We start from the raw sequence: 17,134 nt of genomic DNA on the forward strand, positions 1-17,134 counted from the left end.
TCTCCAGGTGCAAAGTCCCGCTCTGTCCCCGCAAAGCTCTCAGGTAGTTTGGTCGGCCCCACAGGGTCCCAAGGCACGGCTCAGTTTCGCTTCCCCAGGGCTGCGGAACAATCTCAGGACGATCTCTGTGAGGCTTCACTACCCAGAGGAGCACGAGCACAGAGAAAAAGCAGCGTCCAACTTTTTGCAGTGGAATTTATTTGCCTCTTGAGAGCGGTTTGGTCAGCTCAGGCTCTGCAGCTCAGCCTCCCTCTGTCTCCACTGCCCTGCCACGGCAAAGCAGGGGAACAACTGATGGAAACCCAGAGACTTCAGTGGTGCTTCTCGGATGTGCCAGCACTGCAAGGACAGTGAGGAGGAAGCGGTAAATGCAGCACTTGCTGGAGAATGGGTCTTAGGAGAGAGTGTGTCCAGAGATGTCTATGCTCCCAGGAAGCAAAGGAGAGCCCAGGGTGCCTTCTGAAAAGGTCCCCCCAGGGCCAGGCACGTCCCTTGATGTCCCCGGCAGCAGCAGCCAAGCAGGAGACACAGGCAGAGGGAGGCAGCAAGGAAGGTGCCTGTGCACCAATCCTGCAGCAGCCCTTAAAAGACAAAGCAGAAAGAGAGCATGTGTGCGGGGAGGGGGGCTGCGGAGGCAGCCTGGTGTCACCTTAGAGACACTCGGAAACTGGCACTTAACCCTTCAGAGGCCAGGGAGGCAGAGTAGGGTGACAACCCAGCCAGCCCTGCCTCCTTGCAGTACAGCTGGCATCTGCCTGCCTGCAAGGGCTGCCCAGGGAGCTGGATCTCAGCCGCTCATCTTAACCAGATGCGCAGTCAGGTAAAGCCAGGCATCCTGGAAAACTGTATGACAGCAGCCTCACAGAGCAAACTACCTGCTGCTCTGGCTGACTGTCCAACACAGATAAGATCTGTTTGGGGATGGGGTCCCCAGCTTTGGACAGTGGGACCCAAGGAGAGATATGGCCACAGCATGGCTTCCACCCTTCCAGCAGGCTTGCTTAGCTCCTTGCCATTTCAGAAGCCACATTATCCCTGCTTTTTACTAATTCAAGGCATTTTTTCTCCAACCCTGGCATCCAGAGGTAGAAAGGGCCTTCTGTCCTCTGCTCACATCTGTCAGGAGAGTTGCCTCACTTGTCTGTCCTGGGCTGGGACTAGACTTTGTGGCCTCAAGCCCAGCTCTGTCCTGCCTCAGCCTTGCCCACCCCAGTGTTGTGGATACCAGCTGGGGTGAGAAATCCCCACAAAGCTCCCATATGTGCCTGGATGCTTGTTTTGGACTTGTTCTGCCCCAGATTCACATTCTGAGGCTTTACCTGCTGGGTACTGGGAAATTTGAGCTTCAGGTCTGTAAGAGCCATCCCCTGCATCAGTTGCCTGTGGCAAGGTCCTACAGTCACATATGACATTGAGAACATGTTGCCAACACCCCTAATCCCAGTGTCTTCCCGTGAAGGGCTGGCACGATGGGAGCTGGAATGTGTCCTCAGGATGCTCTGAATGTTTTATCACCTTGGAAGCCATCAGGAGCAGCTCATCCCTCTTGCTAGTGCTCCCTATCACCTCCATGAGGCCCTGTGGCACCTGCAGGGTGCTATGGCAGGGCACATTCCCATGTCACTCCTGACCCCAACCTGGGAAGCAGCAGGGGCTGGAGAAGGGCTGTGCCTTTCCCTGGGAACCACAGCCCACCAGGACCTCCAGTTCAAGCTACCAAACCTTTGTCTGGCTCTAAATTTCACGAAGACATCTTCCCCTGGTCCTGTGCCTCCCAGGGAATTTGTGCTTCCCGGGGGCATGGCAGCCCCCAAGCCCCCTCCTCCACATAGTCGTGACTTGCAGAGAGCCGCGCACCGCCCTCCCCGTGTGACTCAGCCCCTCCAGCCCCCACAGGGGTTTTGTTCCCCTTGAAAGCCAGCTGCTGCTGGGTGAGCCCTCCCCATGGGCAGAGCTGGCGGTCAGGAAGAGCCTTCACCCTCACTTGCTGGGACTGAGACCTGCCCAAGAGCTCACCAGCACTCTCTGCACGGGTGCGTGTCCCTGCCCGGTGTCAGAGCCACCTTCCTCGTGCTGGCAGGACTGCCAGGCAGGGCACAGCTGAGCTGCTCAGAGGAGCTACAGGAGATGCAGGATGTAGGTCCATTTCTACTCCCAGGAGATTTTAGCAAACATCTGTTTTGTCCCTCATGGTTCAAGGACTCAGTGGCCACCATGCTGAGGAAGAGGATGGCCAGGCTGGGGTGGATGTGAGTTGGAGGCTGGGGAAGCATGGGGTCTGGGCATGGGAAGGAGGGGAGAGTTGCCTGGGGGCTGTTTCTCACTGATAGCTGCATCGGTGCCATAGGGAAGTGGTTTCAGGTAGGGAAGTAGAGGCTATTACTGCAGTAGATCTGCCAAGAACCAGGCACAGTAGAGCCCCCAGGGTGGCAGTGCCCCTGGTCGAGGCAGAGAGGGGCAGGACAGTGGGTGCCTTCCCACAGGGGCTGATCCAGAAAGCCTCTTTGGGGGAAGGAGCAGACAGCTGAGGTTTTAGCTCCTTTCTACTCGTGTGTCAAACTGTACGGCTGTCAAACAGGCAGGGCATCCAGATTATGTGTGTTTGGAGAAGATATCACGGGATACGTCTGTGTGAGGGGAGGCAAAGGATTGCTCAGGCTTCTGCATCTCTCTGCCCACTTATCTCTGCAGGACATTTCACACGTCTGTCACTAATGGGATCACCCTTCCCTTGGAGGATGCCATCAGTGCTCCCAGAGGACCTGGGAAGATCAGGCAGACACTGACTGGGGACAGCATGGCTGGGCAGTGGGGATGGGTCAGTCCCGTCCTCCTGGCAGCCAAGGCACCCTTCAGCTGAGCCAGGTCACCTGCTTACCTGGTGCTTACCTGGGGCACTGAGAGGAGAGGAAACCTCCTGTGCCCTGGGTAGGGATATCCTTCTGTGTGGGCATGTGGGACGGTGCATGGGCAGCCTGGTGTTGCCATACAGACCCCATCCTCTCTCTGTAGTCACAGGGAGGGCATGGTCTTTCTAGGAAGTGGCATTTTTAGCAGGTAAGGCTCTGGGAGAGTGCAGTCTTCTTCCCTGGGCACAAGAAGAGGAACCTCCACCCTGCTCACCCATAAGCCCTGTTTCAGACCCTGGGTTAGAAAATCAGCAAGGATTTGTTGAGGTTGAGATGGGCTGGGTCAGGGTCTGGCAAGGTGTCATCACTATTAACAAGCCATCAGTACCTGGGAGGTGTCAGGAGGTGTGACTGCCCCATTCTCCCCAGAAGGTGTCCAAAAGTGCAGGAGGGACCATGCTGGACCAAGAGAGCAGGAATGCTCTTCTGAGAGCCCTAATAGCACATGTCCTTCTGTAACAAATCCAATGTACCTGCCAGGCTGCTGCCACATGCTGCCAGCAGCTCGCTCGGCGAGCCGCAAAAGCCAGTTCTTTTACCTTTTTTTTTTGAAGTTGGCCTGGTAACAGAGAACAGTTGGGAATGATTTGTCTCTGAAAAACGAAGCACTTGTTCTGTTAGCGTTCTTTTGTTCGGGGCTTGTATGTATCGACAGTGCACAGGCTTGTTAGAAATGTGACTCAAAATGGACAAAAGCCCGGCTTTGTGTGGTGGAGCTTGGCTGAGGACATTTGGAGCAGACCCAGCCTGAGTGAGGCTGAAGGTGACTTGTGAAAAAGGTGCCCTCTTCCTTTGCTAATTCTCTCTTTCTGCTCCAGTTAGTTGCTGTAGCCAAACTGGCAGGTGTGATTGGCTGGCTGTGCTTTGGGAGGCATAGCAGGGATCAAAAGATCCTAATGTGCATTTTTGAGCAGTTCAGAGTTATCTGGTAGACTGCAGAATTCGGAGGATTTGTCAAGATGAAGGGAAGTTTGCTCCTGACAGACAGGGTTTCTGTGTACTCTGACTGTACCAGCGTTAAAGGAGCCAAAGCCTGAGAAACCATCCTTTTAAGAGGTCCCCTCTTGCACCCCTTTCCCTCGACTTTTTGGAGCAGGCATGAAGGGCACAGGCCAGAATCTCCTTGGAAGACAATGCCTGAAGAGCTGGATGATGTTTCACAGAGGTGAGCAAAGCAGGAGCCCTTCCTTCGCTCCAGATGTGGTGGAAGTGGGGAGAAGCCCAGTCACGCAGTGGGGGAAGGTGCATCACACTGACGCACGGGTAGGAGGCTGCTTTTGGACAAAATGCCACAGGGAAAGCATCAGACCTTTAACTTCACACTAGTTCAGGCCCAGTACACAAAGTACACAGCAAGGTCAGGAATTTCCACGCATTCATAGGTGTGTATAGGGGAAGGGACCTCTGTGGTGGTCTGTGAAACTTGAGTCAGACTGACCCACCATGGATGCCATGTCAAACCCCCTCTTGGCATCACAAACCCAGCCAAGAAAAGAGAGCTCCTCTCTCTGACAGCCACTGTCCGACGGCCAGCCCACAACAGGGTGTGCAGAAAGATCTTTGCGAGTCCCAAGCCTCATGTCCTGTTCTTGTGGCAAAACCAAGCCCTGCTGTACCAGCCCAGCCAGAGGCGGGAGACGGAACTGCCTTTTAGCATCTGTGAGAGGGGTTCTGCTTGGGCTGCCTCCCAGCCGTGGGGGGCCTGATTGCAAGAAGGAGTTGTTTCAACAGCCAAATTCTAATGGACCCATTTGGAGCTTTCTAGAAAATGAAGACTCATTTTCTACACTGCCTGTTACCTTGTGTTTCACTCAAAATCAGGACAAAACCTATCAGTTTTCACAGATGGAAATGGACTGTCAGAGGTGCCGGCTGACAGCCAGTCAGGTCCCAAGTTGTTACCGATCTGAGCGCAGCTGCTCTGCTTTTACAGTTAACTGAAGGATTTAGGTATTTTTTTCAGACGTGATGGGACCAGAGCCATGGTGCTACCAGCAATGTCTTTATTGTACAGACCCCTGCACAGCCCCTTCATCACAGGAGCTAATTGCACCTCATAAACTTTCTCCCATGATCTTCGTCCTTCCAAGAGGATAATGTTAATGGTATTTTGGAGGGGGAGAAGAAATTGAGGCAGAACAGTTCTGACTTGCTCAGAACTGCAGAAAAAATCACAGTGCTGCTGGAAATAAAACATGCAAGTTTGCTTCTAGCCCTTGACAAGAAGCACAAGGTCCCAGCACTGAACTAATTCTGCATGCAGCCAGGGAACGGGACAGTTGGGGAGCAGGCGGTGAGAAGCTGTGTGTGTGGGCTAATGTGACAAACCATGCCTCAATGAAAGGACCCGTCAACGCAGGGCTGATGCTGCATCTTTTTATTTTATTTTTTATTTTGCTTCACTAAGCAAATGCAGAGCAAGTGATAGGAAGAGCGGAAAAGGTGGCTTGTAAACAAAACAAAACAAAAAACAGGAGGGAAGAGGCAGCTGCTGGAGTATAAGAAGAAAGTGAGCTGCTAACAAGAAAGAAGTTTGTAGATGCCAAGCCCGCACTAATTCTTAATAAAATACAATACTGAAAATACGATCTGAGAGACTCCAAAATACAATATCTTAAGGGATCGGCAATAATACAAAATAAGGTTCATTATGTACAAACGAGTTCTGCTCTTGGTCTCTGTACAACGGTGGGAGTGGGAGGCATGGGGACATGCTCAGTGGAAGTGTTGGGGTGGAGGAGGGTGTGCTTGGACCCAGCAGTGGTTCTGTGTGCTGGGGTGGAGGTGGACGATGGGGAATGCAGTGGTATCTGGTGACCAGGCAGGTCCTGTGTGAACCTTGAGAAGAGCAGAGCTATGCTGAAGGCTGCCTTCTTCCTCAACCTGCTGGCCACATATGTATGGTTGCAGCTAGCTGTGTCCGAATTTGTCATAAATGGCTTCAGGGGGCAAAACCAGTTTTCAAAAGGCAGAAAAGAGGGATGTGAGGGCCCTTCCCTCACTTCTCCCAGTCCTTGAGCAAGAGCCATCCCATCCTTCCTCTCCAGGGAGACCTCTCCGCTCCCAGCCTGGGGGAGAGGAGAGGCTGGGGCAGTGCACTGTGAGTCCAGGGTGCTTGAAGAGAAACAAGCCAAAGAGGAGCCTGCTGTGAGACCTGGCAGAGTGCATGGCAGCTCCCACATACAAACACGGGGCAACCTGCCACATTCCAGGTCTCCGGCATGCGTGTCCCACACTGTTCTTCCATCAAATGGCAGCTGAGGGAACAGAGCAAGGAAACACCTGAGCCTTTCAGCAGGGCTTTTGCTGGGGAGGAAGAAGGGTCAGAAATGGGTGTCTCAGTGCTAAAGAGGATGGCACAGGCTTGAGATGAGGTCATTTTAGCACCAAACTTGGCAAGTCTGGCCTGAAGGGTGGTATGGCAGGAGTTTGCCACCTTTGATGCCAGCATTTAAAAGGAAGAGGCCTAAAACAGACTCTGCTGACCCTGGCCAATTCCAACATGCAACTTATTTCCTGACAGACTTACATGTCACCAGAGAGGCCTGTATGTCCTCCATGGCTTTCACAACACTATTGTGGACAACGAGGATGTGAGGGGAATGGTGGCTATCTGACAGCCTTCTGGTGGGCTGCAGAGCTCTCCTTGATGGTTCCTAGAAAGACACCACTTGGCATGAAGCAGAATTAGGGATACAGAGCAGGTTATAGGAGTGGGTTTCTCTCGCCCAGTCTCAAAGGGGAATGGAAAGTGAGAAGGCCACTGGCCTGGTTAGCACTGCACTTTAGGGCCCAAGCTGGGAATAGAAAGGGAAAGATCATCCCTGCCAAAGCAAGGGTGCTGAGAGTGGAGGGAAGTGAATTGTGGGGGAAAATTGTTCTCTATTTCAGAGCTCTGGTTGCCCAGAAACTGCTGGCTAATTTTTATGGTGGTTTATCTGTCTGGGATCTGTCTCCCCCACTCCGTTTGTGTGCAGATCTTTGCAGATAGTTGGTGTGGAAGTTATGTAGGCATGTCCATCAAGAGAAAACCAGAGCAAGGAAGAACTAGGTTTTTTCTCAATGGAAGCAGAAGTATACTAACAGATGGAGGGGAAGGAATGAGCTCAAACTCTCCAGAGCCATCTCTTTAGCACCAGAATCACCCACTCCTAAGCCTCCCAGGCAGGACAGTAAATCCAGCACACTCTCTCCTTCAGGTGCATCTGATGTAGTCAAGAGGTACATGTCTGGGGAGAGCCCCCTTGGTCTGGAGGCTTTGAGGAGTGAGCTGAGTAGTTTGGGGGCTTTCCCTGATCTCCCTCCACTCCAAGGTGAGCCCACACCCATAGGGTAGTGCTCATTTAAGCAGGAGGTAAGGCCAGGAGAAGAGGGCGTCTCAGGGCTTCACCAGACATTTATTGCTGGTGCTGGCAGTCTTGTGACTCCCCCCAGAGAGACCAGTACTAACAGAGGGGCACAGGGAAGGGGAGGAGCTGAACCCAAGGCCAGTTTAGGAGTGTCTGAATGCAGTGTCCTCTCCTGCCAAGTCCCCTCAGTTGCTTGGTGAGGAGGGAATCCTGTAATCAGACAGACGAGGCCTTGAGGTCCAGCAGCTGCTACAAGTATTCCGCTGTCTCACTGGAGCTTGCCTCCCTGAGGAAAAGAAAAGACAAGGCATCAGTCAAGGTTCATTGCAGTCTCCTATGCAAATTCATCTCTCTGTATGCCCAGCTGGTTTGCTCTGACCAGGATGGAGCCCTTCCCCAGGGCACTGAATGACCAGCAAGCCTGGCGTCACCCGAATCACCCAGTCCTCCTCAGCTCTATGCCAGTGGGACACTGCTTTATGGAGTCCCTAACTTTTGCTCTAGAAAACAAACTTGGTCTTATGCTCCCTGCCAGCACTGGCCTTCTCAAGCCACTGCTTTTTAGCTAATTGACTGTCCCAGGCAACTCAGCTGTCCTTAGCTTGCAGCAGAAGGGACATGCCTGCTGTGCCCCCCCAGACATGATACTACGCTTTTAGGTTCAAAGGGTGGCCCCCACCTGCTTACCTCTCATGGAATTGCTCTTTGAGGTGGGCAAGAGTTGGGTCAGTTCGGTTCTGGTTGGGACCCTCCAGCTGGGATTTGCTCAGATATTTGGCTGTCTCATGAGTCCTGGCCAGATGAGGTGTTCCCTCCTCAGACTGCCCTTTTTCGGCATCCCACCCCTCAGGATGGTCCACGGTTAGGAAGGAGCTATAGCTCTCTTCTAAGGAGCCAGCACCCTCATCATAGAAAAGGAGGCTCCGTGACTGAACTGGAAAAAGAAGAGCATTGCTTAACAATGAGGACAAGGTCTCTTGCGATGGGTGTGGGTCACAGTGGTGGTTTCAGCACTTGCTCACCCAGCTATGGCCCTGTCCATGTGCAACTGTGCAGGAGGCCTGCTCTGCAGGATACTCACCACTCCCCAGCTTCAAAGACAAATGCCCCCCTGGACACACAGCCTCTTCAGAAGGCAATCAATCTGCCCTGGGACTTTTCCCTCATGTTCCTTCCTTTGACACTGGTCGTGTTTTCAGAAAAGAGTTAGCAGAGAACAAGAGGCCAAATAAGATGCTGCTATCAGCATTTGTACCGGTGACCGGCCAGGAATCTCCCCTCATCAAAGCCCCAGCATATGGCATAGGCACTAAGGGGAGAACACTATTCCTGAACTGGGAATGTCAAGAGAAGAGCTGGAAATAGTTTGACAGGGTGAAACAGAACAACTGTGTTAGACTCACTTTTACTAGTTGTGTAAATGTCTGGTGCTGGTGTTGCTTTCACTGTCTGTGATGCTGAAGAGAACTCAGGGAGACAGGGCATCAGGGATCCCAGGATCAGAACGAAGCAGAGTGCCAGCACCTAGACAGGAGATCAGCACAGAGTCAGTGTCAGTAGCCATGAGGGAATACCCCCCGCACAGCACATAAACATGAGGCTGTGTGACAGCATGTGGTCAGGCTGACAACTGGGTCACTGTGGTCCCCTAGGGAGGGAAAGGGCTTGCTCTGCTAATATCTGCTCCAAATCTAAGAAGGAAAGTCAGACGCTTCCTCGTGTTGTTTTATTTGAAGTATTTCTGGTTCAATGGTAACAGCTGGCCCATCCAGTTGATAGGATAGTTGATGGTGGGAGGCACAGCTGGTGAACAAGTTGAGAAAGAGGAAGACTCAACAGAAGGGATGAGCTCTGTCTTGACCAAAGGGAATATGACCATTGGCTAAGCAGGAGCTGCAGTGGGCTGTAAGAAAACAAGGTCACTGGGAGAAATCTGGGAGGTATCACAGCACATAGCAAAGTGAAGCTACTGTCCATGACAGGACAGAAATGACAGCAGAACCTGCAGCCACCTCATACCTGATAGCAAGGATGGAGAGTCCAAGGAAAGGGTTAAATTTATGCTTGACATGCATGCATGCAGGACCAGGTGTTAGTACCTTCAGCTGTCAGGCAGAGCAGTCAGAGCTACTGGGCAGTGATAAAAAGAAAGAGGCAGATGAAATCTCTCTCCAGTAGGTCTGCACCTGTCTGTAAATTCTGCCGTAATAGTAAAGCTTCTGAGTGAGATGCCAGGGTTCATTGTAAGGGACTCTACAGAGTTTAGGGAACTACCAGTACAGAGCAAGAGGGGACACATGGGAAAAGACACAGAGCCAAATCCTTATTACTTGAATACTCATGTGCCATGGGTGGTACATAACTAGCTGTTGTCAGCTCAGTGCTCAGACTGAGCTCAAAGAGGCAATTTGTTGGTGATTTCTGCCACCTATGTATAAACTAGTGAAGTCTGACCTGTGGGGACAGCTAGCTGGACTGCTTTTCAGAACAGCCACTTATTTCAGAATAGCCATGCCTAAGTAACACACAGAAGCTGGTACATTAAGATAATTTTGACCACCAGTGGATTGCAGGAGATGTGGAAGATCAAATAATAACACACGGATACTCTAGTATGTAAAGAGGGATTGTCTAGACTCTTCATGGCTGGTTTTAAAGTAAGGAAATTAAAGCTGGACAGTATAGACACTGTCTAAGCACATCATATCAGGCACACAAGGCATTTAGAACCCTTATTCCACAAAAAACAGGGGGAAAAAAAATCTGAATAGATGCTGCTTAGAATTATCACAACCAAACATACAACATCCAGGAAGTGGAGCCAGCCCTGTGAAGCCTGTTCTCTTCTAAAACAAAACAGGCTTTATGGGCTGGGAAAGAGCAGTATACTTAACATCTTGCTTTAACACAGCTTTCATCTGGGGCTTTGCAAACCAGCATTGTTTTTATGCTGTTTCATTTCAGGTTAACTCTGACTGATGCTCTGATTCGGTTCCAGTTCAAATACTGTAACGCTTCATAACAATAACTCTTGGTTTGACTCTGAGTACTGTTAATCTCGCAGCTTTTGACCATCTCACCATTTTGACCTCTTAAAAAGCAAGGGAAACTAAGCCAGAGGAAAGGCGGATGCAAAATTAATCAAAAAACTATGTCCTCAGAGTGTAGTTATCAAATGGTTCACTGTCAAACTGGGAGGAAGCAGCAGATGGAGCAGCAGAGCCATCCATTATGGCTCTGGCAGGATTCAACATTTTTAAGCTTGACTTGGATGATGGACTGTATCAAATCTGCAGATGGGAGAGATGACAAGCAGACTGGCTTTTGGTCATGATTCAAATTCAGAATGATCTTGAACATTGGGAGAAGTGGTCCAAGAGAACAGCAGGCAGATCCATACAGACAAATGCCGAGACCCACTGAGACCTGCGAAGTGGCAGGACTGATTAACAGAGAAAACATGTCAGAGATTACGTGGCCAGGCACCTGTTCTACAGAAGAGGAACTGGTTGTTAAAATGGAGCACAAGGTGGGCACAAATTGGTGTTACCTTGCAAAGGGCAAATCTCAGCCTGGGCAGTATTACCAGGCTTTCTGGCTGGCTCTGTACTGGCCTTCAGGTGGAACACTGTGTCCAGCTTTGAGCCCCATGCTTCCAAAAAGATGCAGGGCAATCAGAGAAAGTCTGGACAAGAGCTCTGGGAACAAGCAGTGATCCAGTAACTCAGACTGAAGAAATTTTGGTGATTTAGCAGAGCAGACTGAAGGGAGTTGCTCAAAACCAATAGTTTTCAATATGTAAAATGCAGCTGCACAAAGGGAGGGTAAACTGATCTTGCTTACAGTGGGCAGAAGAAGCTGTAATGAGCTTAAGCTGTTGCAAGGAAGATTGAGATGAGATAGCGAGAGAGCCTTATCTGGGAAAGATAACAAAGCTCTGGAATGGTTTGCCTGAGGATGCTGAGGACTGCTTATCACTGGAGGCCTTCAAGAGCCAGCTGGACAAATATCCAGCAGGAATGACACAGGGCTAAAGAAGAAGGGTGTTCTGCTCCACTCCCATCCTGCAAGGCATGATGATTCTACATGTCTGTCATGATAAGGAGTACTGTATTTGTAAATGGAAAATGGGAACTTGGAGCCCTATGAGAGGAACTGGCCCCAGATAGAAAAGCAAATTACAAATTCTTGAAATGCTTCAAAGCTCGGAAGCCTGAGAGAGTTGGTGTGTGGGCCAGGATGCTGCGGAATGAAGGGAGCAGCAAGGAGAGATAAGACATTGATGGAAAGCTAAATTAGATATTTTATCAGCCTATAACACAGGGGATGTTTGAAAGGCACCTCTCCTGGACTTGCTCATTCCAAGTAGTAGTGATGAAGAATTGCTGGAACCAGAGGTGCTCTGATGAGCTGCTGTGTTAAGGAGCAATGAGTCACTGGGCCCAGCTAAGTCACACCCAAAAATGTGGAAAGAATTTGGGAATGAAGCCACAGAGCAGCCAACAGAAAAGACGGTCAGTCATTAAAATCTGGTCTGACACAGAGGCAGCAAAGTGTAGCAAAAGTTTGAGCAGATTTTGAAAGGAGAAAGTGCTGGGAATTACAGAGGCAGGGGCTCTGGAACCAAGGAAACTGATTGAACCAAGAGCGAAAAACAACCCCTGGGGTCACTGAGGGTGCTGAGAAAGTGGGGCAAGCACCTCACCATCTGTTTGTATTTCATGACTGTTAGCAGTATGGAAGTGATAACTACATATAGATAACTAACTTTGACAAGCAGCTACTATGACAAACCTGCAAAGACATCACAGAGTTGAAGATTATATTTTTATCATGGATCAGAAACTCTCCCCCTGATAAAAACTGAGATGAAGAACGAGCAATTGATTTATTTACGACCACACACTGACATGCCCCAAAGCTCCACAGTGAAGCCAATATTGCTTAACCATGATCCTCCACTATGGGAAATAAGAGGCAAAGGGGATTACCAAAACCAACAGACAACCCGGAATCATTTTGGTTAATCAAAGGGCAAATGAAGAGAATTCCAGCTGGATTTAACAAAGCCTGATGTGCAGGCATAGCAAGAACAGATGCCATTTCTTGCTGATAAACACAAGGTAATGCCCACTGGGAGGAATACTTGAACTGTTTCCTCGCCTTGCTGAGTTAAACATTAAGCACTACCAACTCAGCAAAAGAAAACTCTACCCATTATGATGGAAGTTCATTGAAGATTTTTGCTGAATGGCAAATTACTAATGAAAAGCAAACAAAGTGCTGGTTTGCCCAAAGAATAGACAGTTAAAATGCAGGGATTATTCTACCGCTGTTGCATAAACAATGAACATTACCAATGTATGTATGACACATGGCCCAGTTCTGGTAACTCTAACAGAAAAGGAGAGAGCCAATGTCACTGGCAACAGAGCCAAGCAGCGGGGAAGAGGGCAGAGACAGGCGATCGACAAAGCTGTCTGGGGAAGCTTGGCCAATAAGGAAGATGGAAATGAAGCTCATACCATTAGACAGGTCCCAGTCTGCGTGGAAGCCATTTTGTAAGGTCTGGAGACTTTCCCAGCTACCAGAGCCTGCAGCTTCTGTAACTGCTGGAGCAGAGTCCTGGAATAGGAAACAACCCAAATCGAAAGTTGGTAAGGAGGTAACAGTCAGTAAGTGATGCAGGAACACCACTACCCTCTTCATATTTTATCCTGATTTTCCCTTCTTATGAAAACAAGCATTTCCCCCTTGCTATATCTTGCCCAAGTTCTCTGACCAAACAGGTTTGGGAACTAAGAAAAAAAAAGGGTGAGTTTGGGATATAAAGTGTGCAGGAACTGCAGGAGGAATGTCCCAAGGTGCCACTAGGTTGAAGTAACTCCCTCCATCTCCTCACCAGTAGATCCACTACAACCTTCACTACAACTACCCACCATTTTAAATGTGCAATTCATTTAAGATTACTGGGTGTCTCAAAGCCCATTTCCATTTCCAGGGAAATGAAGAGGCAGGCTATCATGAAAACCAGGCTCTGGGATGGAGGTTGAACTTGGTAGTTAGGCCAGACCTTGAGCACAGGCCTGGAGACACATACTCTGCAGCTTGACCTCTGCACCAAACCATATGATGATGAGAGAAATAAAAAACAGTTTTGATCCCCTCCAGCTTCTTCAGTTTTGGCAAACTCTGCAAACTGATGTGGGCAAAGCCAAATCTTGAGTTCAGCAATTAGTTCATTCTCTGGCTGTCCTGGCTGGAACATGCACTAAGGTCTCTCTGCCCCATTTAACTGAACATGGCCATCAACACACATCAACACAGAACAGTGGTAGGTGTGTTCCTAAGAGCCACCGAACCCTTCACTGGGCTGGTGAAGAAATCTGGGATGATGGAGACTACAGAGCACACAGTTCCCAAGGGCAGCAAACGACTGAAATGCAGACTACTGAGTGTTTCCCCCTGGGAGCACTGACTGTTTTACACAAATATGTTTGAGCTTTTATAAAATGCCAGGTCCTGGAGCCAGGAGATTGCAGGAGAATCCCAGCTTTATCTCTTTCCAAATCCTCTTGTGCTCCTTGTACATGTGGAGAGAAGCACAGAGTGTCCTACTGGTAGCGCTCAAAAACCAAACCGAATTAGAAAAAACACAATGTGTATTTTGAAAAAAAAAAAATACAAAAAAAATCTCCTGGCTTTTAGGCCAGTCTCTTGAATTTGCAGGGTGGGGCTCATGCTTTTTCAGCAGCAGGGGCTGCCTGTGCTCCCAGAGAGGCTGGGTGGCAGGCTGTGCCCCATGCGTGAATGCAGCTGGGGAGCCATGTTTCTGGCTGATGGGAGGCTCTGGTGACCCACACACCTCAGCCAGACTGTGCCTCACAGTCCCTGCTCCCAGCACCGGTGGCTGGCCTGGAAGCCGGGACCACAGCACTCACGTCGTGGATGGGAGGACGGAGCGTGGCAGAGTCTTAAGGAGTACTCCATGACCTGTAGTGGCAGCAGAGGGGTAGGGTGGGGAACTGGCCCTCTGACTGCAGTTCTCCACTTCAGTTCAAGCTGGGGATGATAAAAATGGGGCTACAGAAATGAGCTTCCCCTTCACCAGCCCTGCAGCTGACCCTGTCCTTGCTCACACCTATTGCATCCAGTAAGAGGGAACAGAGCTGGGCCCTCCTCCAGCGCCTGCTGCCCATCCCCACTGCAGGGGTGGGAGTCTTCATTATTTGCTTCCAAGGAAGCAAATTCCTCTGGTGACCAGTCAGACAGCTCTCTGCATTAAGAGCACAAGTGCTCACCAGACTCTTGGGTGAGGGAGCCAGGGGCCTGCTTTGGGGATGTGGGAACAGCTTGCTTCTTTCAGGTGAGCAGCAGCAGATGGGAGATCCTTCAGGCTTGTTTTGCAAGGGGAAGAAGCAGAGCAAAGGCTGGGGTACCACATGCACTGGGAGTTGCCCTGGATTTGGTGGGAGTTGGGATCTCTGCTTTTACCAGAGGAATGGGCTTTCCCTGTATTCACCAAGTCTGTTCAGCTCTTTCTCAAGAGAAACCTGAAACAGCCACGCTATGCCCAGGGCCCTGGATTCCTCCAAAGAGGCCAAGAATAGAAACAATGGGTCTGAGAGGCTGGTATGAGAAGCCTCCCTTGATGCAGCTACCCTGGAAACAGCCAGAGGCCTGGAGGGCAATAAGGAGGGCAGTATGAGCCCAAAGGGCTGCAAGGAGAATGAGGATGAGATATAAGAAACTCCTTTCCTCCCTCTCTCTGCTTGCTGCCGTGCAGCCTGGCTGTCCCAACACAAACATTCCAGGCTCACTAACCAAACCCAGCTGCCTCACTGCTGCCATGGGCTGAAAACCAGCGCCTGTCCTGCCAGGAGCTGGGGGAGCCTGCTGTTCTCTTCTCGCTCCCCTGGCATCCCTTCCTGTGCACCCCACCCCACTCACACCAGGTCAGGTCTAGTCCCTCTTACCTGTTTGCGTTTTCTAAGGTCTCCACTTTTTTCCAGAGTTCATTGTTTTCAGTTGTGTATGTCTCAACCCTGTGGTAATAAAACCCATAGCCCGTTAGTTACAAAGGCCAGACAGATGAAGAAAATTTAGTTCTTTCCTCTCACAGAGTGTGGAGGCTCAGTGGTCTCATCCATCATCTGCAGATATGTTCCTGGAGGCAGATGTTCCTGACCTGTCTGGCTACAGCCAGCCCTGATACACCAGGGATAAGACTGCAGGTGGACAGTTATGTGTGACAGTTCCCAGTTCTGGCCTTTTGAGGGCTGGGAAAGCCAGTAGCACCCAGTCACAGGTAGCTCAAGTCAGGACAGACCCAAAGTTATGCAGGCACTTCTATTACTTCCAAACTCCCTTAAGGAGCATGGGAAAGGAACAAGGGGACAAATTCAAACCTCACCCACTCAGGCTGACAACGTAACCTGGCTGTGCGCCTTGCGCATGAAAACCAGGCAGTTCTGTGCAAATGCTGGGCCAGCTCCGACTGCAGGCACTTGAGGGCAGCAGAGGACCGGCAGGCTCCGTCCCTCCGCTTAGAAGGGAAAGCGGTAAGGCTGCAGCTGGGACGGTGGAAGGGGGATGTCTCCAGGCGCGGAGGAAGGCAGGCCAGGGATACTGCGTGATCCTGCCTTCCAGCGCCGTCTCCGAACCTGGCGTTCCGTGTAAAAACTGGGCTTGCAGCAAAGGTGTCAAAGTGAATGGTCAAGGGCCCAAGTACCGGTTTTGACAAAGCAGCTCTTACAGAAAGCCAAGTTAACAAAAGACTTGTTGCATTAAGAAAAAAAAAAAAAATCAATGAATGCTGCTTTTGGTTCACATTTAAATCTGGCATTGTTTGAAAGCCATCTGTCACAGCAATGCACTAGCGTAACAAACCACTGAGTACATACAGGCACCACAGCCACAGCTGGGGAAGAGGCGCCAGCACAGAAAGCCCTGGACCTGTCACTTGAGCAAGGTCAGCCCCAGCTTGAAGGATCTGGGTGTCAGTGTGGGACACTAGCTGGAGATGATGGGCTCTGATGCCCGGACACATGTGCACACCAAGGTGCTTTGTCCAGAAGGGCATGAGAACTTGAAGGTGCCTTGAGTCATCTGTACACTTAGAGAAGGTAAACAAATAATATCACGGAGAAGAGTTAATTAAAGTTAGGTTTGGGGGTTGGGTTTTTTCCATTTTGCTGATCTCAAGTAGTGTTAATAATAGGGAATAAGATGATATTTAAACAGAAATGTGAATTTGCACCTGGATCCCAGCATTTTTTGCCTGGGAATGCCCATTAGGGGCTGCTAGTACAAAGGGGATCACAGGATCAAGCCCTCAAGAGTTATTTTCTACCCTGTCAGTGTCATGTGATGTCACCTTAGTCTTATGCCTGCCATACATGCAGGACCTCAAGGTCACAAGGAGGAAAAAAAAAAGCTCATGTAGGGAATAGTGGAAAGGGAGGGAGTGTGGGGAATAACAGTAGTGCCGAATTTTTCTTGCTATCAAATGCTTCTGTGCTCTCCCTCATGGGAAGAGAGGAGGAAAAGCTGTGGTCCGTTCTCTCAGAGGGCCGGCTGCTTATGGGACAGACAAAATAGAAGCAAATTCTAGTGGGGAAACATGACTCTTACCCAAAATCCTACCTTGTTAGCAGTCAAAAATGGCCTATGTTCTGCAAGGGGCAAGCCAAACTAAGCAGCTGGAAACACAAGGTTTCTAGAGCAATATTCTGCAAGAGGATTTCTAGGAGGGTCGGGAGTAGGGACAGAATCCCAAACTGTAGGGCAGGATCCCAAACCAAACTTCTGCGCAGCCAGCCTTGCAAGGAATCATACTCTTAAGAGCAATCCAGAGACAAAAGCACTAGAAAGGGG

The 17,134-nt window shown here is 50.1% G+C and overlaps 1 protein-coding gene across 2 annotated transcripts in view; it reads right to left on the reverse strand.

Moving 5' to 3' along the window:
- Positions 1–5,271: 5,271 nt before the first annotated feature.
- Positions 5,272–17,134, reverse strand: part of CREB3L1 (cAMP responsive element binding protein 3 like 1) — a 47,051-nt gene continuing 35,188 nt past the window's right edge. For both annotated transcript variants that reach the window (XM_065839643.2, XM_065839642.2), the window contains exons 8-12: positions 15,235–15,303; positions 12,784–12,883; positions 8,662–8,782; positions 7,946–8,192; positions 5,272–7,544 (exon numbers count right to left, since the gene is read on the reverse strand). In XM_065839643.2, the coding sequence (XP_065695715.1) occupies positions 7,508–7,544; positions 7,946–8,192; positions 8,662–8,782; positions 12,784–12,883; positions 15,235–15,303 (574 nt within the window). In that variant the 3' untranslated portion in view covers positions 5,272–7,507. The remainder of the gene's footprint in view (positions 7,545–7,945; positions 8,193–8,661; positions 8,783–12,783; positions 12,884–15,234; positions 15,304–17,134) is intronic.

This window comes from Patagioenas fasciata, chromosome 5, assembly GCF_037038585.1.
Source record: "Patagioenas fasciata isolate bPatFas1 chromosome 5, bPatFas1.hap1, whole genome shotgun sequence".
Classification (NCBI taxonomy): domain Eukaryota; kingdom Metazoa; phylum Chordata; class Aves; order Columbiformes; family Columbidae; genus Patagioenas; species Patagioenas fasciata.